The following is a 24,093-nucleotide window of genomic DNA, read 5'->3' as shown; positions in this document are numbered from 1 at the left end:
AACACGGCAAAGAATTGATGTTTACAGTGTATGGTGTGTCCCCAAATCACTACAGAGGAATATTACTTACAGACTACTGACTATAAGGTTGGGATTTGCTTGTAATTTTTTATGATTTACTGTTATTACTACAGTACTATATAACATGTGTAACAAGAATCTCTCAAATAAAGTATAAAAACCTTTCTTTGTCCAAAGTGGTCGTTCTACAAAACCATCCATCTGTTTTATTGTTTTTAAATAATGAAGGAATAGAATAATAAATAAAGAAGAACTAGATAAATAAATGAATAAACTGTTTCATCTTAAAAACATAAACAAATGTTACTGCGCATGCACACTCCAAATGAACTTCCGGTACACATTCACAAACAATAGAGCGCCTGTAGATTATTTCTGACAACAATCAAAAGAAACCCAAGTTACTTGGCTAAACTTGGCTCTCCAATATTTAGAATTTAGACTGCTATACCAAACTCAACCATACGGTTTCTTTAAATGACCCATAAAACTAAATTCAACAAACCGTTTATTTAATAAAATTATTATACAGTCATATCATTTAAAATAAATGAATATTAACATAAATGAAATAAAATATTAAGAAGTTATTATTACTAGCCATACACAAACCGGAAGTTAACTGGGGGTCAGGCGCGCGCTATGAAACGGTCTATAACTAAATGACTCAATATACGGTATTCTAATGTAGTTTAGTTTGAGATGGAAATGCATTTTGTAGATGCTTAACAGCATGTTACGTACATATATTTCCTTTGGAAAATGAATAAAATTTAAACTAAATGGCCAAAGAGTGAGAGAGAAAATCTGAAGCCTTTCCGTCTACCTTCCATCCGATCACACATTCATGAAGAATAAATGAATGTGTGATGTATATATCTCTGCTACACCTCCAGAGCAGCTTGCAGATCATTTAAGGTATAGGCCTACATTGTATATTTCAGACACACAAAATCAGCCAATTAGCAGACACAAGCCTGCTTTAGAACACGATACTTGTATTTATGTATATGTATTAGATGGGGGGGGGGGGGTGGCAACCGTCCCCTAACAAACGTCCAAGCCCCGATCTAAATCCCCCCTCCTCCTGCCGTTGATTCTGCATCCTAATTTCCCGTCATACAACTGGTTCCCTTCTCTTTCTTTTTTCTTACTAGACTATGCTATATAGAAAATGCATACGTTGATAACATGTCTGATTTCAAATAGATCTATAGCTGTCTGCTTGTTGGCCATTTTGGGGTTATTTGAGAAAAGAATGGAAGTCACAATTCACGACCACACTAGCATTCAGGCCTCTCCTGGGGCAGGCTATCTTACTGCAGTGGCAGTTCTGGAGCCCATGAGGTTTATCCGAGGTGTGATTATTGCCGCTTGGAAACTTTACCCAACACCCCACCGTGGCGACTTGAAATAAAGTCTGCACTGGCAATCTTTGAAAGTCACTCCAGAGACTTACAGTTCACCAATGAAAAGCAGAAAGCTCATGTTCGATGTTTATTGTTTCCAATGTTGCCGATGATTTTATCCGGGCACCTCCCATGTACACCCCAAATGAAAAATCTTTTATTGTTTACTCATCTTCATTGCATTGCAAACAAAAAGGTTGAGGAAAGTGGGTAACCATTTACAATGAAGTGTTTGGAGGACGCTTTTATCCAAAACAGCTGACAGTGTTTTTGTGTGGGGACCCTTTGCACATCTAATGCAATGTGCTAACCACTGAGACCCCCCCCCGCCTCCCACCATTGACTGAACAAAACCACAAAGACATTTCTCACAATATCTTCTTTGTGTGTATTTTAAATATAGATTAAACAGATTTAAAACCCCGTGAGGGTAAATAAATGATGCCACAATTCTCTTGACAAAGATTTGAGCTTTAAAACTACATTACATTGGATGCATATAATTTAAGGTGAATAAAAGCCGATTCATATATGATTTAAGGATTCATTTGTTTGTAGTGGGTCGCTCATTTAAACCGGATTGACTCTATGTAGAGCGTCGACATACTGTGCGAGTATGAATGACTGAACAAATGAGCTACTAAAATTGAAGCCGTCGGGTTAGCATGCACCCATAATGACGGACATATTATAGTGCTTTCATGTACACTACTATGATCTTTGATGACGGGCTATTTACCCTCCCTGATCTAACCAATGTTTGTTTTAATTTAGTTGCCCCAACCAGGCTTAGTTTGTCTGTACAAAGAATGAGAATTCATCCGCCAGAGCTCTGGGAAAGCAGGCAGGACAGCCCATACCTACAGATGCTTTGAATTTACTGAGATTTTCCTGCTAGGAAAAGTGGAGAGAGCTGCCCATATTTCCTGTGGATTAGTCGTCAGATGAATGCCCTCCGAGGAGGTCTGTAGAGCGACGCTGGGAAACTGACCCGGCTCTGACTCCGGCACAGAGAGAGCCACTCTCTGCCAACAGAACCCTGGGATACGAGCTCGGCCCGGGTCCACCACATTAACACCAGCTAAGGCAATCCTGAAGCACAGAGAAACTTGCCTGTGTACTATATGATTTGGCCGACATAGAATAATGTTTTAGCTTTTGTTTGAAAATAAACCCTTTCTCCTGCATGCGGCTCGTGTGCCCGAGTGAGAATTTGTGAGCACGAGTAGCATTTTCCTTTTTTATATCAGCTACCAGTTGAGTTTCTTATTTGACAAAACAGTAACTATTCATATTTTCAGCTTATGTATTATCTGGATATTACTGAACCAGCAAAAACAGAAACATTAGAATCTAGCGTATCCCACTGTATTGGTTTACACACCTTTAGCCTGTGCGAGAATTGTTCACATGACACAATTTCAAAGCTTTACTGTGCTATGGTATCACAAAGTACTACTATCGCACTTCGATAAAAAAAGTGTTAAGAAGGTTGATTTTGTTGACAAGGTATACAAGTATTGTGTAGTATAAAGACCAAAAGTATTTTTTTCAGTAAAAAGTTTTATTGAAAAAAAACTTGAATGATTTTGATTAGATTAGATTCAACTTTATTGTCAATACACATATACAAGTACAGTGTAACGAAATGTAGTTTAGGTCTAACCAGAAGTGCAGTTAGCAAGTGCAGGATATACAGTTAGAATAAATACAGAATACAATATGAGAGAATATAATACAGTGGGCATGGACTATAAAAATATTTTGCAGTAGGTGTGTTCTATGAAAATATGACAGTAGGTATATACTATTAACAATATATACTGATGACTATATACTATGAACATTAATGTACAGGTGGATATGAACAGATAATAATTTAGACTAAAATAGTGCAAGTGACTTAGGTATGCATAAATTATTGACATTGGCTATTAAAGTTGCAGTGCAATAGGTGAGTTAATGCAGTTGTTGAAGTAACAGTGCAGTGGATGAGTTAGTGCAGTTATTAAAGTTACGGTGGAGTATACGAGTTAATGCAGTTAATAGGTTACAGAGCAGTAGATTAGTAAATGCAGTTATTGAAGTTACCGTGCATATTGCAGAGTGCTTGGAGTGTAAACGCTTTGTGAAGAATATAAAGCTTGTCAAAAATAAAGCCTGAGATCCAAAGGAATGCCATGAAAATATTACTATACTATAGGATCAACTTAAATGTTGATTTTTGTCTTTTTATTGTGAATTTCAATCATATCGACCCGACAGCAGATGAGTTCAGTAAATATAATTCAAAAACAACCAGCTAACTAACACAATAAAAACATTTTTGTGTTTTTTTATTTATGAATATACCAGATTTATTTTTGCAGATAAACTTTATTCAAATAAAACCCATATTCCCTAATGCTGTAGATTTCATTTTTGCAAAACAATTTTGTTCAATAAATGCCTTGTAGTACACCTAACATTTTAAAGCTTTAATATAACCAGAGGGACATTAAAAGTAAATATGGTCCAAACATGCCTCACCTTTGGACAATGCTGTATGTTAAAACACGCCATGTCCACAAGTCTACCTACAGGTAAACTTCTTCATTGCTGGCCTAAAGTCATTATTTCAGTCTTCACCTAATCCTCTGCTTATGACAATTCATCATGACAATGAACCCCTCAACTAGTTTGCTGCCACCTTTTGACCAATCCACTGAAAGAAACCAACTCAAAGATTCATACCTGGACATCACTTGTTTAAATGGTCAAAGATTTATTATTCAAATTAAACTGAGTGACGAGTTTTAAGAGAGAGAAGCTGACAAGCCAGATAAACAACAACATAATATCATATTCAGTAGTTTAAGATACAGACATATCAGCATTTCTTAACAGTGTTTAAAGCTGCTTTGCACCAATGAAAATTGAGAAAAGCATGATCTAAATGAAATTGGATTAAATGAAAAGAAAACAATAAAAACACCAAAGAAACCATCACAGAAATGATATGGTTTCCATAAAAATACCCATTTGAGTCATTAGCCTTTTCCATTAAAGCAATTCCATATACAAAAAAAATCTATTTTGTAGGATTTAATAGTGTTCTGTTGGTTCCCATCTGTCAGATAAACTCCTTTATAGTTTCCATTAAAACCAATACAATTCTAATTAGAACCATTAAATCCTTTGCAGTTTTTTGTGTTTTGGGCAGGATTCTATTGTTTTCTCCACACGGAAGTAAGGAGACCAATGCGAACAATCATTAAAAACAGTATATGAGGTTTTAGGGGTTGAGCTGGGAACATTTGGTGTCCCATCATGTCATTTCTAACATTTCACAATGTTTGAACAGTTACTCTTGATCAAATGGATGTAAGTAGCCTAAATGTTAAAGTACAGTAAGTAGGTGTACATTGAAAGAGACTCAACACACATCCAAATGCAGTCTACTAGATAAGTTCCAGTGAGATAAAATTAAACAAGAGGGCCATCTGCTGGCAGCAGTGACAAATTACAGTTTTATTCTGTTTCCCTTAAATATAGTCTATTTTACATTTTATATATGTATGTATAATTTGTATATATTAAGCCCGACATTAGAAAGACATTACAAGTACGTTCTTCATGACGCGCTACAATGTCGCACAAATCGATCATCTTTGTAACTTAGTTGAAATATTCAGCACAGTGGTTTGTTTTCATATCATTTGTTGATTGTTAGGGACACATCACACATTCACTGCCTCCTTAATATGTTCCCCTCTTCTTCTGCCTGCAGCCTATCTATCATTCTCCCCTTCTCAACCTTTTGCTGAATTTATTCAATGATTTATTGTTTTTGTTAATTTCCATAAAGTACACAATAGCCAATTTATTGGCTAGTGCATTAAATAAGTATTTCATTACATATTCATTACATCATTTTAAAACACAGCCCAGAAAAGTGCACTAAACATTTCTGCATAAAGAAATGAATAGAATTTCTAACATCTGGAATGCAGCAAACCTTCATTAGTACATAATACAACACCCACCAGTGTAAAGTACCAACCAAAAAAATCATATGCCCTTCAAAATGAACATACTCTCTCCTTACTGTATATCTTTTCTTTTCAGCTTTGAATCTACCTTTAGTTAATAATAATAACGTCAATTGGCATCCAGTTTTGCCATCTCTTGCACATAGATCCCTATGCTCTCGCTGTCAAACAGTACAAAATACACAGTCTTGATTGAGGATGACATTGTTGTCACAAAGTAGCTGGAGATAGCCTTCAAAATAAGCTGGGCGGCAGTCTGCTTAGGAAAACCATTTCTGTAGAGGAGAGAAGTAAATCAAATGATGTCATGTCGTAAATACGATACCTCCAAGAGATTCCACACATCTAGGTAGTAAAAACTAATGATGACCCGCTCTGTCGAATGTTGGGTGTAAGCACTTTCCAGCAACTTCCACCATAAATAAATCATGTATTACTCTGAAAAGGGCTTTAGTTTTTTTTGACTGCTGGATTCTAACAGGCGCTTTGTCAAAAGTAATCAAACTGTGGCAATCTTTAGCTTTTCTCGACATAAGAAAGCTATTCACTATAGATTACAAGCTACGTCCCAGAAGCATTCCTGAATAATCTTCTGTGGACAAAATCTGAATGTCAATCATATGGCTGGCCGAACAATAAAGTTAGAAAAAAACAGCAGAACAGGACAAAATAACAACAATCTATTCAATCAATACTGTGGTTTTACTGTACCTGCCACTGCCGATAGATGGGAACGCCACAGATTTCAGTTTTTTCTCATCAGCGAGAGCAAGACAGTTCCTCACAGTTTTATCTAGCATCTCCTCACATTTATCTGATCCCCATCCTGGACTGTTACAGTGGATGACAAACTTTGCAGGAAGTCCAAACCCTGAGGTCAGGGCAACTGAGGAAAGAGATGTTGCAAACATTCATTGCATGTCCTTACAATGAAAAATGGCCATTCTGATCATTTGCTCAAAGGCTGCATTTACAAGCAAGGCCTAAATCACAGATTTCGTTCTTTCGTACACATTTAATGAAGTAAATAAATGAGTAAATATTAGAGAAAATATTAACAAGCACTAACACCGTTTTTAAAGTTAACAGAGGATATCATTGTACTTGACATGTAGACATTTCTATGAATTTGGCACGTTTTAAACACTAGATCCTGCTTTTCCAATCCGCTACACTGTTTGTCACCAAGGCTGATAAAAACGAAATGTCCTTTCTTATAATGTCATTGAACAGCTTACCTCCTGCCACCTCGAGAGGGCCATTTTTCTTGCGTAGTTCAACAACTGCATCTCCAAACTCCTTTCCACCTTTCTTTTCCAAAGCACTGCCTAAAGGAAACATTGAAGATTGAAGATCTGCTCTTGATAGAAACCAAGCATTTGAAGATGGCTATCCAAAAGTGTTATTATTTGTTTTAACAGCGGCCATGACTATAAACTCGCCCCACTGACTTAAATAGAACGTTAGTGTGCAGTCGGTTAAAGGGAACTTTTGGTCAAGATTCTCAAAGAGGAGCAATATTAAATCAACTCACACCAAACGCATAGTTACTTAGAGTTACTGAGCTGTTTGTCTAAGTGGGCGCCACGGGGACAAACAAAGTGCCAACATGAAACAACGTTATATGGACAAATGAAAGATGTTATGTGACACAGAGGCAGTTGAGGTCCATTCACATGGATCTATGTCACAAATAGTCTTTCATTCGTCCAAATACCGACAGAATCACAGAATTGCTGTATAATGCGAAATGGCATAGTATCTGGCAGACTTTAAATTGGTTAAGTATGAAGAAAATAGCACTGGTAAGATGGAATCAAATTCTAATTGTGCTATTTATGTTATGTTTTCATTATAATTTGGCATAATGAAAATGCCAAATTTTCATTTTTTATTATAATTTGGCTGCATGACTCTGAATGAAAGTGTGCTGTGGTTTTCATGATCATTTTACTCACTCTTTCATTTATTCTCAAACACACATTGAAAACGTCTTTGCGACGAGCCGTTAAATTACAAGTCTGGTTACGATGCACAAATGATGAAACACTCAAGTGAAAAAATACAGAAGTATAATATCGTTGCTGTCGAACTGAAAGCTTGTATCAACAAAACGGCCAATCACGGAGGACATAAAAAACCTGCATTTTTCATTTAACAAGCTCTATGTCATGGCAACATATTCGCAAAACGTACTCGGTTACTAACATAACCTCGGTTCCCTGAGATACGGGAACGAGTACTGCGTAGCAGGACGCTATGGGGGAAAACTCCTTTCTCCGATGACTGAAGCAATTCAATAGCGCAGTGAAAACTGCACAGTGATTGGATGGAAAAATGTACAACTTTAAACCAATCGTAGCAGAGCTGCCGGACCAATGGCGATGGCACCCGCCAGAATGGGCGGGGCTTATGGCTATATAAGCAGACGCATCGCCGTAGAGTCCTCAGGTTACTAAGACTGAAGGGACGACAATGCAGCTCGTAGCACGGCAAGGAACGCAGTACTCGTTCCCATATCTCAGGGAACCGAGGTTACGTTAGTAACCGAGTACGTTCCATATCGATACTTCACTCATACTGCGTAGCAGGACGCTATGGGGAACCAGTATAATCACGCCGTGCTACAGATGGAACGAAAAAACAGATAGTCTCGGAGCCTTGGCTCGGAGACTGGGAAAAACAGGGAATCCCTGAGAAGGCAGAGAAGGCCAAGCTAGTAGGTGGCCTAGTCCGGTTAATCGTCCCAAAATTATTAGGCACTGGCGTGGCTATAGAGCCAGGGCTCAGCGGCCTAATCCAAAGCAGAAAGGACCCAGGCCTGAAGGGCCGGGACGTCCAGACTGTAGAATCTTGTAAAAGTGGACGGCGAAGCCCAGCAGGCCGCCGCACAGATATCCTCTATAGAGACACCGCTAGACCATGCCCAGGAAGAGGCAATGCCTCTAGTAGAATGGGCTCTAACTCTCGTGGGACATTGAAGGCCCAAGGAAGAGTACGCCAGCGATATAGCCTCGACTATCCATTTTGACAGTCTATGTTTCGAGACCGAAGACCCTCTGGTGCGGTCACCGAAGCACACAAAGAGCTGTTCCGACCGTCTGAATGGGGCGGAGCGCTCAATGTAGATTTTTAATGCTCTGACTGGGCAGCGTAGCGCAAGATCCGTCGCGCTCCGTAGCTCTCTGAAGAGCGCAGGATCAGGGTCGGACTCATCCATTCCTTGGAGGAGCTTGGCCTGGTACACCTGGAGCACTGCCATGGAGTGTAGTGCCGAAGCCGCCTGGCCGGAGGACGAGAATGCGCGTTCATCGAGGGCCGTGGTGGTTCTGCACGGCTTAGAGGGATGAGATGCCTTTGCCGTCCATCCGATGGCGGTGGGCGGACACAGATGTCCACGGAGGTGAGAGCGGAGGAGGAAGAAGGTCGAAGACGGGCCGAGTAGGGGGCGCGCCATGACTTGGTGAGTTCGCCATGAACTTCTGGAAAGAACGGTTAAGTTCTTTGAAGAGGGGCCTGACGGCGCCCCTGCAAGAACCATTCGTCCAGGCGGCTCCACTGGGGGAGACCACTCTAAACCCAGCTCGTTGACTGCCTTTGTGAGGACCCGGAAGAGCTCGGAGTCCGCACTTGGCCCGTGTCCGCTGGGCTCCGGAGACGGGGCGGGGTCATCTACTGAGCCCGCTAACTCCTCCCCGTCCGAAGCCGCTAACGACATGGTGTCGTCATCCTCGAGTTCATTTCCACCGAACGAGATCATGTCACTGGCGGCCGCCAGTGGACGCTGATCTGTTTGGGTGAAGCAAACCGGGGAAAGCTCTCTCTCTGGAGAAGGCGAGGAACGCCGAGCGTGCGTGAGCTCGCGCTTCCCCGAGCGCTTAGTTCCTCTACCCCGCTGCTTCATTCGCACAGAGGCCTGTGCAGGCAGAGGCGGGGGGGAATCGAGGGGCGGAGTCACTCTCTGAAAAGAAAGTTATCCGCCAGCGCAGAGAGGAGAGACTCATACTCTCGCAGTGAGAGCATTCCGCCTCTTTGAGCGCGTTCTCAGCGTGGGAGAGACCCAACCATGAGACGCACTCGTCGTGCCCGTCAGCGGCGTGCAGGAAGACCCCACACGAGTGACAGGGACGACGCGGCATTTGTAGTGCAGTGAAAACTGCACGAAAACACCGCAGAAATTTGCTCTAGAAATTTCTCTTTTAGCGTCGCCGGATAGCGGCAGGGAAAAGACCGTGCTGGGTAGCGAAACCGCTCGCTAGCGAAGCCGGCAACAGAATCCGCCGGAAGCGAAGCCGCTGAAGCGAGGCCGCTGAGCAGGAGGTCGAATCCACTGCAGGTGCTCTCTCGACGGCGAAGCTGTCTCGGGAAGCGAAGATCAAGTCGTCGCTGAAGGAGAAGAGATCTGAGGACTCTACGGCGATGCGTCTGCTTATATAGCCATAAGCCCCGCCCATTCTGGCGGGTGCCATCGCCATTGGTCCGGCAGCTCCGCTACGATTGGTTTAAAGTTGTATTTTTTTCCAAAAAATACGCAGTACGAGTGAAGTATCGATAGGGAACCCACTTACAGTAATAGCGACCATTAGTAAAGAATTCTACAAAAAACAATTACAAAAAATGGAAATAAAATTTATTGTGACGGCGACGATACAGTAAATCACTTGTATTAATGTACTTTAGAAGTAGTGTGCTTTAGTGAATTGTAGTACATGTGCTAGTAAAATTACTTTATATGCAACAAAAAATAAACAGAAAAAAATGGATACTAGTTTATTAACAGTTCACGGATTTCTTTCCCATAAGGTACAGAAACACACATAATAAATACTGTAGTATACAAAAATATTTTTTGTTTATATTGCAAATATATTCCTTTTGTTTAGCAAAAAAATGGAAAACACGAAATACAGAAAATTGTAAATGGAATTAGAATTTTTTTTACCCAAAATAACCCAAAAATTAAATATCTTTTACCAATCCAAAATTGTTTGACTTTCTTCTGTGGAAGGACTTGTTTACACTTTAGTTTCCATACAATTGAAGTAAATATAGGCAAGAACACCAAGCACCAAAAATGTACTATATAAAAGCACCTTACAATAATGACCGAATAATTTCATATAAGGGTTCATAATTTTTCCTCTAAAGGTGTTTGTTTCCTTAGATCATTTATGCATCTGGTCTGATTAATATTAATTAATTTCTTAGTGTGGCCTGGGGGTTAGAGTGTTGGGCTTGTGATCAAAAGGTTGCTGGTTCTACTCTCAGTGCCAGCAGGTCATGATTGAAGTGCCCTTGAGCAAGACACCTTACCCCTGATTGCTCTGCAGTAATGTGCCACTGTAAAAAAAACTACTTGTAAGTCGCTTTGGATAAAAGCGTCTGCCAAATGAATAAATGTAAAGTTTGGGCCATTCTACAAAACTGGTGCAAAAATCAGAGTTGGAAACATCTTGAGAAGAATTTGTCTTTTCCACACATTTTCAAGGCACACATTTCTAGTAACTGTGCAGTTAATTCTAATATTGTATTTTCAGAAAGGTTTGGAACATTACAACCTCTTCCCAACTTTGTCACTGCTGTAATAAAGAATTGTATTACTCTATTAAGATCTATCTTGTAAATAAGTTTTTTTGCTTTTTCATTGAAAGCTATTACAGGCAAATGAATAACATATTATAAATATCATATTTACATAATATAACAGTTTGTGTAGTTGTGTAGTTTACGAGATTTGTATTTTGAATCCAAACGTTCTTTGTAAAAAGGATAAAGTGGATTTTAAGGTGTTCATTTGCTGAAATATACATTGAACCAAATGCTATTATAACATTTTAGTTGACAATTCAGTTTACTTTATTTTTGACAAAATATCCTATGTTTTGGTAGTGTCTGCACGTTTTCGGTAATGAAAGTAATGTTTTGGTAGTGACCATAATATTTAACTTGCGAAAACTGTGTAATAAAAGCATGCAGAGTCATGTGTATAAGACGGCAAAATAACCAAATTGGTTTAAAACAAAAATGTGTCAACAGTTCGCTTGTGAGGCAGCTGGATTTGGATTACATTGTGGAGATCACGAAAGATACCTCTCAGCTGGGTTAAACCTACTTTTTTATTAAGATGAATCCTTTGGTGATTGATATTGTTTCATTTGTAATGAATGGAGTGAATAAAATGAGACAAGAATAATGTTAAGCCTGAAGATCATTTTAAACACCTCTCAATCAACCCCGACCTCAGCGAGACACATCATTTGACATCATTGACAAGATGGCGGCTAGCTCTTCGCAGGCTAATGTGAACTGTAAACAAACTTTACAACACGTAATATGTATGAACATGAATGTTAATATTTCCAGAAAAGTTTTATGAACAAATGCCTTTGTTTGACTAGCGACCATATAATGTTCTCTTAGCGTCTCATAGTGACATCAAGTTGTCGTTGCGACAGAAGTTTTTAAACAGTCAGCTATGAATGTGAAGTGTCATTGGCACTCTTGAACAATTGTGCCATGACGTCTAAATGTGAATGCCTTGCATTCACAGATATCTCTTATGGCTTCAATTCAGAAGGTTTGTAATGCGAGCTGGTTGAGAAGTGTTTAGATTTAGGGTTGGGGTGGAGTAAGGGGCTCCAAAATATCTTTGAAACTATTCATAACTGCTTTAAAACTAAAAATGTGTTTAAAACCTATGTTCGGTTGTGGGATTATGGAGCAGTTTGCACCAATTCTGTAGAATGGTCCATAAATAAAAATCGCACAACAGAAAATGAGTGAGCTCAATGTTTTGCCAACCACTATCCTTAACTGTAATAATGAACAATGATCTCCATTGGTGCTTGATGACATTAGCCTGAATGTATCTATGAGTAACAACATATAAGAAATAATTTTGTAAAGATTATTTTATGACAAACATGAAGACATTTTGTGCAAACTTAGGCATTAGTGAAAATAATGAATTCTGTTAAATGTTTTAATTGTTTATCATTCATCGTATTGTATTGCTTGCATATATTATCTTTCAACCGTGTATTTTTACTACTAAGCTTTTTTACCTACTTCACCACCCACGTAGAAGGTGGAGTTGGTTGGATGAACAACAGCTTCACTTTCGATGGTGGCAATATCAGCTTGCACAACTTGCAACTACAACAACAGGCAAACAAATATTGTGAGTGACACACATACACTGTGGAGAACGCAATGAAACCACGGAAAGAGAAAAGTGACTGATAGAGAGAAAGGTAGAAAAGGAAATATCTTTGGACACAAGATGAAGGTGAGCAACACATACACAAATGAAAACAGAATCACTGGGTGGAGCTCTGATGAAACAAGTCACCACCGGAAATTACTGTACAAAACTTCCGAAACATGCCATATTTTTGTTAACAAGTTATCTTTGCACAAATCTCTAAAGCAACAGGCAGCTAAAGCCTCCGTCACACAAAAGCAGGTGACGCTTTTTGTGAATTGCCATAAAATTTGTTTTATAGACGGTTTCATAGGACGCACGCGTCTGGCCCACAGTGTTTTTACCCATTTATATTTAATTTATATTCATATTTTACTGTAAAATGATTGTATTAAATAAATAATTTGTTGAATTTTTATTTTGTTATTTTTATAAATAAACAATTTGTTGAATGGGTCGTGTAACATTTAAGTAACAACTTCTACTGGTAACCCAAAATAATACTGGCTAGACATACTTTTAACTTGCTAGCTATGTCATTTAGCGCAATGGAGGCGCTGTTTGTTATCAAAACAGTGAGATGCTGTAGATTCCCATGAAGAGCGATATTAGAGGCTGTATTTCTCTGCTGTTCAGGTGACTATTGTGTCAATTTCTTGAAAAGGTTCCTAAAATGAACGGTACATCATTTGATAGCACTTCAGTATAGGGGCAATTCTTACTATTAACTAGATGTTATTAGCATGCATATTATTGGCATATTGGCTGTTTATTAGTACTTATAAAGCACTTCTCACACTGTCCGTACTCTACAACCCTAATCCATCTCAATACATAAACCTAACAACTATCATTCTAACTAGTAATAAGCAACAAATGAAGAGTTTATTGGGGGTTAAAGCGTAGTTAATGGCTTGTTAACAGTGAGAATTGCCCCCTACACTGAAGTGTGACCCATCATTGTAATGTTTTAAGGTATCAGTTGGCTGGTTGAATCAGCGTTATACTGTACACAGCAAGAGAACGCAGAATGTGAAAGACCTTTGCTCATTTACTGTAAGACATTTACTGGGTAATTCAGTTGTTGGCTATTGGCAAAGGTGTGCACATGCTTTAGTTACTGCGAAGATCAGGATGGCACCACCTCAGGCTCATTTTGAGACCGGAAGACACATGCTAGCGCACACACACACTTGCGTAAATGTCAAAAAAACGTTGCGGTAGCATCGCTTTTACTCATACTCCATTCTAAATGAATTATCTAAATACATTAATTGTTCTTCTATATTTAACCATTCAGGCTGCAACAAAAGTGACTGTTTACTTGCCGCTGTCACTGCGTAATGCGTCTCTGTCAACGTACACAACATCTTGGTTAAACAAGATTAAAGACGCATCTTTTCAACCTTGCATACACTAAACCCTTCCTCTGAGGGTTTAGGCTGCAACACTAGAACAGTACTCTACTCTCTGCTGTCTTTTCTCATTGTTCCGAAGTTACCGCACCGAGCAGGATGCAGTTTGTGTGACAAGTATGGTGTTCCATACTCAGAATTTGTGCTCTGCATTTTACCCATCCAAGTGCACACACACAGCAGTGAGTAACACACACACACACACACACCCAGAGCAGTGGGCAGTGTGTTTATGTGTGCATGGTTGAGTGTGACGGTGTGTGTGTGTATACTGAGCTCGGTGCGTGTGGAGTTTTATATAAAGCTTCAACGTAGGTCCGACTCAGAAATAACGATGCGCCCTTTTAATAAAGATTTAATAAAGATATGTTTACCTTCTGGCCGAGAAACAGACTCTTGGAGGAGAGCACAGTAAAGCTATCAGCCGCTGAGGTGCTTTCTGCACTTGCTGATTTACTCGTCTCACCCCGTTTCTGACACAAAAACAAAGCCGTAAAGAATTAAACATGTTAATTTGCACCTATCACTTCAGTATCACTTATTACTTTTATTAAACGCTTATTCCGTATGTGTAAATAAACACAGATGCAACAACAGTGACAAAGTGATACTTAGGCTACGTAATGCGGTCAGCAGTTACAAATAAGGTATTTTAGAACGCGACTCAACCAATCAGAATCAAGGACCAGAACTGACTGTTTTATAATTCAATTTTTTTTGTGGGTGAACAGATCTGATGAAGTCACTACCTTGACCCTTGTTGACATTGTAGTAGCAAGTTTCTTGACATCTGCTTTTTTGGTGGTTTTAGACTTCCTTGTTGGTGCAGGGGGGATGATGGCATCAAGCTTCGCTTTTGAGCCCCTCTTTTTAGAGAGCAGTTCCGGCTGAATATTGGGCAATACTCCACCAGCAGCAATAGTAACGCCTCTCAGTAGCTGCAGAGATAAAGGTAAGTCTAGGGTTAAACTTTCAATTGTGCATCTAATGACAAAAACATGCCCATCTCGCACCTTTATTTGTACTTGTATATAAAAGTAGATATTTTAGAGCACTTAACCCCACTCCTACCCTAAACCTACCCACCTTGCGAAAAGGTTTTGTAAGACTCGAAACACCAAAGATTTAGTCAAAACCAACAAGCCATGCCCAAGGATCTAACACAAAACACCAAGGATTTAGTGAAAACCGTATACAGGAGAGCCAATGCCATTTCATAACGTAAGCAACCAGTCACGAGACACACAAGAGCCAATGGTATTTCACAATCAAAAATAGACGTCACGGCGGCAGTTTGTCAAATTGTACGCAACCGGATCTGAGTTTTACGGCAAACATGAAAAAAATTGCAATTATTGAAAAAATTTCATCTGTAGGGTTAATATTATGTATTTACTTAAACAAAAAACACATGTAAGAGAGGTTAGCTTTGGTGATTTACCTTGGATTGGAGTGAAAGTGAGCCTGCATTGTATTTGCGTGTTGCGAGTGCAATCACAGCGGTAATTGAATTTTTTTAATTTAAATTGAATCGTTTACTTTGCTGTGCATAATAGCAGCAAATGAATGAAAAGCACAAAATATTGACCCGTGTTCTGTTTTGTACCATGCACTTTGTGAAGACGTAAGATGAATGCAAACACACTAGGGCTCGATAGAATCATGCCGAGTGCGCCGGGAACAATCACACTCGGGTTCGAAACGCAGCAAACGTGCCCAGTCTGAAAACGCCCGTAGTTAAATTAGATTAAATTGTTTTTAAGAACCTGAGAAAAAAAAAATCGTACTGATATTTTTTAGCCATGTCAGTGCAAGTTGATTTCGATCAAGACACCTCTAACATTTAAGTTAGTCTGCGACTAGGCTTAAGCCCTGTCCAGGAAACTGCCCCATAATGTTTATCTTATTTGTTTAGTGTGTTAAACTGATGTTATTTTTCTTGGCTTCTTTTTTTGTAAATCTGCTTTGATGCAATGCAAACTTAAAAAGCGATATAAAATTTAACAGAGTTGAACAAAAGTCCCCTAGTTATTTAAATAACTATATGAAATTATATTTTGGATACCTTGTTTGGCTTACAAGTTAAACAACTTATGGTTTATATCTGCAAAAACTCTCAAGACTTACTTGATGAAGTTCCTCGTCATTGGCGATGGCTAGCAAAATGTGTCTAGGTGTTACACGGCCCTTCTTGTTGTCCCTGGCCGCATTTCCTGCCAGCTCCAGAATTTCAGCTGAAAGAATTTTGCATACATTTCTCATTAAGACAAAGAAAATAATTGAGCCTCTTACAGTGACTTTTGTTATCCTGACCACTCTGCACAAAATGGCTAGTAAACCCGAATCTTGGAGGGCCACCGACCTTGAACATGGTTTATTTGGTTTTAACCCTTAAGCCAACATACCTGCTTGCCATTTCACTGCATAGCACAGCTTACTTTTCCACTGCGTACAGTACCTCATACTTTTTTTTAGAACCACCTCGGTTGAGGTTCCAAGTGTACTGTACCGATACCAAAATGTGCCGTGGTTACTGATTGGGCAGAGAGAATCATTCCCAGCGTCATTGGATTTTCAACACATGAATACGCATTTTAATACGGAATAATGGCATTTCGTTATATACTTTGTGACAGTAAAATAGAGATTGAGACCCTTAACGCAATGGCAGTGTGTCTGGTAACTGACACATTTTTTCCTTCTCTTCCCTCTCTCGCCTGTGTCGCTCCTTGTGCTTCCGTCTCCTTTTCTCTCATCTTGAGAAGACGACCCCAGGCACTCGGGAGTACCCCTGACCTGCGATGGGTGATGAGGATATGTGGCGAGCAGGGCGGGACGAGAGCCGTGAGGGAACGACACGAGGCCGGTGACAAAGGTTATAAGATTTTGTGACTTTTCTACATTTTCTATCCATATTCACATAAAACAACTGGGCTTGATTCCGTGGTTCTGAAGGTATGATAATTTATTTTTTACTAATCTGGTATTTGGGGTCAGTATGACCGCAATTGAGCATGAATGGGAAATGCGAAAAAACACGATACAATATGAAGGCTCGGTAGTAGAGCACAAATGCAATGTAGAAATGGTTTATTATCTCCTTGGGGACAGTCCAGTCCAAAGGGGTGAGACCTAATGCACAAACACACACGCACTACAAAAACGATTTTAACTCCAACGTTTATATATGCATAAATTCACAAAATGTATCACAAAACTTTATCGAGTAAAATGAATGGCTCTCTATGGCCCTCTGCTGGTCAAAACGATTTACTTCTTACTGTCATCCTTTTAACTCTAACCAGCAGATGGTAGAATTCTACACCCAAGACCTAGATCAATATCCAGAAACAACTTAAATTTTATTTGGATAATCATATTGGTGATTTTTCATAAATATTTAATATGTCACATTCAAGTAATGGTATAGTTGAGGAATTTTGTGGTAAATGGGTACAAAAGTACTTTATATCTCCTAAAACAGCATTAATGTATAGATGAGAAGTAAACTAAAAATATTTATTATTTGTATTTGGTATGAATATAAATGTATATATTTTTACAATTACTTCATCAGTTGTTGTGGTTATTGTTATGATCCAGTCTTTCTTCCTATCCTGTGCTTCCCTCTCCTGGGACCCGTTTCAATAAGGAGGTTCAAGCAACACTGAGTTAAAATATGAACTCTGAGTTGATTTACTCAGATAATCGCTACTCTGAGTTTTCTGTTTCAGAACAGCTGGTTTCAATGAGTTCAATCCACTCTGAGTAAGTTTACTCGAGGTTACGCGTGTTCACCGCGGCTTTAAAAAGCCATCATCAATTGAGCGAAGATAACATGATTCACCATGGCAACGCCACGTGACAAAAAGCGTTCCGTTTATTTCTTGCAGACGAATTGGAGGCACTATATAAAAATGTGTCTATATATACACATTTACATGTAAGATATACATACATATATATATATATAGGCCTGTATATATATATATATATATATATATATAAACACATATATACCTTCGGTTTTTGTCATGTAGGTGCAATCCTTCTGCAATAAAAAGAACATGGCAGCAGCTGACAATAAAATATAAAAACATCATTCAGTCCGGTGAGTTTAAATGCTCTTGCTTGTAGGATGCCTGACTGTGAAATGCTTGATATATTTAATAAACTGGCTTTGAAAGTTATGAGGATATGAGAACCGAGCACTGTGGCTATAGAAGACAAAAAACTGGCGATGCTTGCCCCTGCTCCAGCTGTGTTTAACGGAGTGAAGAGCTTTGCAGTGTGTAAGCCTCACTCCCTGACCAACAGACAGAGACGCGCTACGGCTCATCGTTAGAGCGCCAGTCTCCCATTCGGGCCAACGTCGGTTCGAAAACCGCGCGAGTGGGATCGGCTACATGTGCACCCAATCACATTGGGAAATCCTTAAGGGTATTTGAATTATTAGCTACTTCCAGAGGTGGCAGCAAGACCACATTTATTTGATCAGCTTATTCAGAAAGGCGTTCACCATTCACCTGTAATCCTATGAAACTCCTCTTTGATGGCTCTCACAGGAAGCTTAACACAAATGTATAAAAAGTGCTTGAGAGCGATTCACACTTTTCTTACTGCTATGCATACAGTTGCCTTGCTAACGTGTTCTGCATCGGTGTTATAAAGAAAGCTTCCATTAGTAAAGAAACGTGACCATAAAAATAATCTGCTCAGATGTAAGAGCGCATTCACGAGAGAGGTTTGTGATGTAAGGATGAAGCAGATTGTGAATATATTTAATGGACTGTAAAGAAAAACTGTATCGCTCAAATAAAAAATCCTCCGGATATGATAAAACATCCTACACCATATATTCTATACCGACGTAAATTTAACTCTCTCCAAATGAATGCAGCTTCCTCATCTACGGGTACTGAATAAACGGACATTTAATGTCTGTGTTATAAACTTGTGCGCGATTAAGGAAAACGATTGAAAAAACAAACGGCGTAGGCAAGTTCAACACTGCTCGTGCTTCTAAAAGGGGCGGAGATTGTAACAAACCTCGGGTTAGTGAAATAAAACCTGCTCCAGACCAGGTTAGGTTCACAGAGTAGGTTACTATGGTTACTCACTCTAAGTATAAGATACCTTGATTTCTGAAACGGGCTTGACTTACCCCGCGGTCACGGGTTTGATATACCTCGCGTTCTGAAACTGAAAACCCAGAGTATCCCGTTTTCTGGGGTTAACTTACTCTGAGTTTGCACTTACCCTGCTTTCTGAAACGGGTCCCAGATCGCACTCGGTATTTTGCACACACACACACCTACTTAACGCACGCACTCATCACACACTCTCCTCCAGCTGTTTCTTGTTTCCCCCTGCCTTCCGCCAGATTCCGCGCACCTGTACTCTCTTCCCGGTAATTACGCTTGCTACTTCTTTCCTCTCTTTTCTCTATCTCTTTGTCAGATTGTTTGTTGTTCTTTGATGAAAGGAGTTATCCTGTCCAAGCTCTCCTGTCTCCTCGGTATCGTTGTGTTGCCGATATTACTGTTGATGCTCTAACCTGTTCTCCGTGTCTACTCAGTGCTACTGCTGTTCTGCTGTTACCGCTTCGGGGTTCCGCTGTGTCTTCTCCCGAGGGACCAGAGATCAGTGGATCTTTCTACTCCCATCTACGGACGGTGTTGCGGTTGCTTTCGTTTAATTATCTGCGGGAGGATATCTGTTTTGTTTGCCACTGCGGGCGATTCCCTTGTTTTCCCATTAAAGACTATTTGACTGTGGTTCGCTTTTGGGTTTTCTCTAACCTCATAACAGTTATATTGACCCCAATAGTGGAGACAGGAAACGAGGACCATATGTGGATTAAAGCATTGCAGGACATCATGTTTTAAGGTTTTAAAGCCTGAATATAATTTATCAATATATCTTCGATTACGAAAATGTTTCCAAACTTGTGTTCTAGGATCAGTTTGTTTATTCTTTTAGAACTGTGTAAACGGACTGTACATGGCTTTCCCACCATCATGCCGAAGTTCAGTTATGTTTCCACACCGCACGATTATAAACTGTTCTCGGTTCGGAATTTTCAGCATGGTTATCTATTCGTGCTCGCAGTAGCTCCAGTCTCTTGTGTAACCAAGGCAGCGCGTAACGCATTTGTGTTTACATTTAAATAATTTCCATTATGAGCCCTGCGGTGGAAAATTAAACCGTTTCGGCACGAAGTGGCACGATTAAACAACGAGAACGATTAGGCGAGAATGATGGTGGAAAAGCTCTTAGTGATGAGAAACGATTACGCGTTGCATTGTGGGTTTTCCAAGCACTTGCACTTTCTCAAATCCATTGATAAATTGGCAGTAAAAATATATTACTGAACATATTTACTATTCATGTAATTCTTAAGGTAATTTTTATATTGATTAAATTACCAGCCCAACTACATATAAACTCAAAAAAGAATGTCTTTTTTGTAAAAATCCTAAAGGGCTTTAAACAATGTTTCTCATGATTGTTCATTGACAAATATAATCTACATGCACATCAGAAACGATCCTTTGGATGCGGTCCAGAGCAATTCATAGCAATGTTTGTAATGTTAGATGCCAATTGCACAAGACAGCGTTACAGGGAGGCAGGAAGGACAGCTGATCGACAGCTCATATGCAGAAGTATCTGTAAAAGATGGGAAAAAGAAGCCTTACCAGTCAGGTATTCTAAAACTGCAGCCATGTAAACCGGAGCCCCGACACCAACACGATATTTGGGAAGTCCTTTTTTAATGTAACGCAGCATTCTGCCCACAGGGAAGATAACTCCAGCCTTAGAAGACCGGGATGCCTTGGTAATCTTTTTCTTTCCACCGCGGCTAGACATGTTGACTCTCCTGCTTCGAGGAATCGAAGACAAAAATGTCAAAAAAATGTTTTAAACCAACTCCTACTGCCCACGCATTGTGATTTGTGTATTTGGAATACAGATATTGCAGTGGTCACCTGTTTAATAAATAAATAAAACAAAAGGTTAAGTTAAATGATTTAGTCAAGTCAGCTTTATTTATACAGCGCTTTTTACAATTTTCATTGTTACAAAGCAGCTGTACAAGAAAACATTGACTATAAGCAAAACATAAGGTTATGCAAGTCAAAACACAGGTCAAATATCAGACAGACTATAAATTCCTATAATGTTAATGAAATAAAACTATCAAATTCTAGCTTAAAAATATAAATTTTAGACATACAGGTCTAAAGTTTTTCATACACATCAATTATAGCCAATTCAATATGTTTCTAATGTGGGGAGTAATCCAAGGACTGACTTCAACAGTATAAATGTATAATGTTAAATAGCAAGAAGTTAAAGTTTAAAGATGTTTTCGTGATATTAAAGTTCAATTTACAGGACATAGCAGATAAAACAAAAACACGCATTCTACACTCTACAGCTAGTTTACATGATTTCTTCAGAAGAAGGCTTTTCATGAAATAGCCATTCATATTTACATTCTTTACATTAAAACTGATTACACCAACCAATCACTCGACAATTATAGTATACAATTACATTATAAATGTTTTGTGTTATATTATATATATTAATGTGTAGATGTTTAGACCAGATTATCAAAGCGAAGTGACAATCGCATGACAGCGACACGCACACGCGCATTTAACACATCATCCAAGTTTCGGTCCGGTTCAGCAGCTTTCTGATTTAATAACACTTCTATTACAGCGTGTTTATGTTATTAACAGTTAATAAAAACAGTTGATATCCATCTCTTTTAACGAAACATACACGCAGAAAGCGATGACTTGCGTGTGAGTCTGTGTATTAGAATAAACAGCCACAGCAGTAACTTCCTGGAGAGCTGAAAGTAGAGTCGCGGCTCATGGACTACACACTACATCAAACAATGATCGGTCACTATACGAGTAACACTAGAGAGTGTCAAAAAACAAACACACTGATGTCGTCTGATATCTTACAGTAGAATGCGCGACGCTCGGAGTTCAGTCCACAGTGACGAGCTCAACCAACGTCCTCGACACCCACAATCCACAGCGCGTTACGGCAGAGACCGGCGTCTGTCGCTAGAGGCCGCTGTAGAGTAAAAGCATTTGTGCGAGTAAGCGCCTGACTGACGCTCGTTCCCCATCCGAGTGAGCGCGCCGGGATCTAATGAGGCTGCTAAAACATCAGTAAACAACGATTAAGTCTAGCATTATACATATTTGTATTGTACCTATAAAGTGGCCCAAAGGTTTCACAATGACGATATGGAAGCGATACTAATAATAACAATTATTATTAATATTATTTCATATATGATCATATCAATGATTCCTCACAGTTATTGGATCACGATTGTCAATGCCCTGTTAATGAATGGACGAGAAACGCAGCAAATGTCACTCTCCCAGTAAACTGCTTTGATGTTCAGACAGCCAATAGTTTTGTAAGTTTTTTCAGGCTCCAAAAAGCACATACAGTATATCCGTCATTAAACGAATCCCTACCAAAGATATTAATATCAACAAGATGCACCACTGCCGTTACAATGAACAGCGAGGAGTGCAACTATCAATATGGCCGCTTTAGCGATTTTAGAACAAACTCCGCTCCCCCTATTCATATTTTTGCGTTTTTATTTATTTATTAATAGATATCTTGAAAAACGTCTGCATACATTTTAACAACTTTACTTTTTGACTTTTGGTTGTTTATAACCAATAGAGTTTTTTAAGTTCTCCAATTCTAACAAAAATAAATTGCAGTTAAGTGCAGATTTTACAAACTTTTGTTTATGACTATAATATTTGCCATGTAAAATATAGAGATTCACCACATCATCAAACATTTTACAATCATTAATATATAAAGATATAAAATCTTTAAGAGATAACATATAAACAATATTTTATGGGCAAATAAAAATTAGCTAACATCAGACCAAAATTTAAGGGTTACAGGACAGTTATAAAATACATTTCCTTAAATTCTCCCCCTATTCAAGTAGATAGGCCTGTGGACTTGCAATGACGTACATAGCTGCCCAGAGGCGTTGCAAACATGGCCGCCGAGAGGCATGACTACTGTAAACGGACTTTGCACATACGAACTTAGGAGAGCAGTTTTTCAGAAATAGGATAAATAGGTTTTAAACCTAATATATATATACATATATACTTGTTTTAATGGTTACATGTTTTTTTTCTCTATTTTTTCTACCCCTTTACATTACTGTGGACACTGAGTCAATGCCTAATGAGTTTGGAGAACACCTGAAAAGAGATCAGAGTCAATTAATTCCTTCATAGAGAATTGCTCCAGACCCTCACAATTTCCTGCTCCACGTCGGTGCTTCTCCTCTTTAGTTCTCTCATTTTCGACTGGGTTCTGGTCTGGAAACCGAAAACCATTGCTTAGTATTTTCTCCATAAAACAAAGTATGTCCATATTTTCATTTTAAATGTACATATGTACGAAAAGAAATACAAATGCATGGGCGGGAAAAGGTAAATTAAAATATGACGAAAAGAACCCCCACCCTGAAAATTCAGAGAAAATCTCAATAAAATTGACAAACAATTCATTGAAAAAGTGTCTGTCCTGTATTAGAAAGTGTAAAGTCCTCCAGTCAAACAGCAAAACATATTATTCAACTGACCCTTGTTTATGTTTACTGCATTATACAGTATATAATACTGTCAGTCAGATATGAACTGTGTGTGATAGGAAAATTGAGTCATAGATAATGACAGTTATCAAGTCATTTTGATCAGTCATTTACAGATCACGTTGTTTGCCGCTATAGTGCAATTGGTATGACTTTCACCATTATGTTAGTTATTGTTTGTTTGAAATTTTTCTCTGGAAATGTGAAAATACATTTATTTGAACATTACACCTCTTTACTTATGCTGTAGGCCTGCATCTCATTTTACTATTGGAGACAGTCAAAATAACAATACGTGTTCAACCACATTGTTTGTTAAAAACATGACCTGTAT

The 24,093-nt window shown here is 38.9% G+C and overlaps 1 protein-coding gene across 2 annotated transcripts; it reads right to left on the bottom strand.

Annotated features, from left to right (window-relative positions):
* Window positions 1-3,025: 3,025 nt before the first annotated feature.
* macroh2a1 (macroH2A.1 histone) lies at window positions 3,026-22,192 on the bottom strand. Of its 2 annotated transcripts, none has more exons than XM_079486826.1 (9): window positions 22,069-22,192; window positions 20,782-20,963; window positions 16,208-16,314; window positions 14,830-15,018; window positions 14,455-14,553; window positions 12,526-12,616; window positions 6,700-6,789; window positions 6,173-6,347; window positions 3,026-5,736 (listed from the first exon to the last, which is right to left on the bottom strand). In XM_079486826.1, the coding sequence occupies exons 2-9, from the start codon at window positions 20,951-20,953 to the stop codon at window positions 5,571-5,573; spliced, it is 1,089 nt and encodes a 362-aa protein (XP_079342952.1). In that variant the 5' UTR covers window positions 20,954-20,963; window positions 22,069-22,192; the 3' UTR covers window positions 3,026-5,570. The 2 variants fall into 2 exon arrangements, with proteins under 2 accessions (XP_079342952.1, XP_079342953.1); XM_079486827.1 differs by having other exon boundaries at window positions 4,181-5,736; window positions 20,782-20,966.
* Between the last annotated feature and the right edge of the window lie 1,901 nt (window positions 22,193-24,093).

Source organism: Barbatula barbatula, assembly GCF_947034865.1.
Source record: "Barbatula barbatula genome assembly, chromosome: 22".
Lineage (NCBI taxonomy): Eukaryota > Metazoa > Chordata > Actinopteri > Cypriniformes > Nemacheilidae > Barbatula > Barbatula barbatula.
This window is presented reverse-complemented; position numbering and strand designations above follow the sequence as displayed.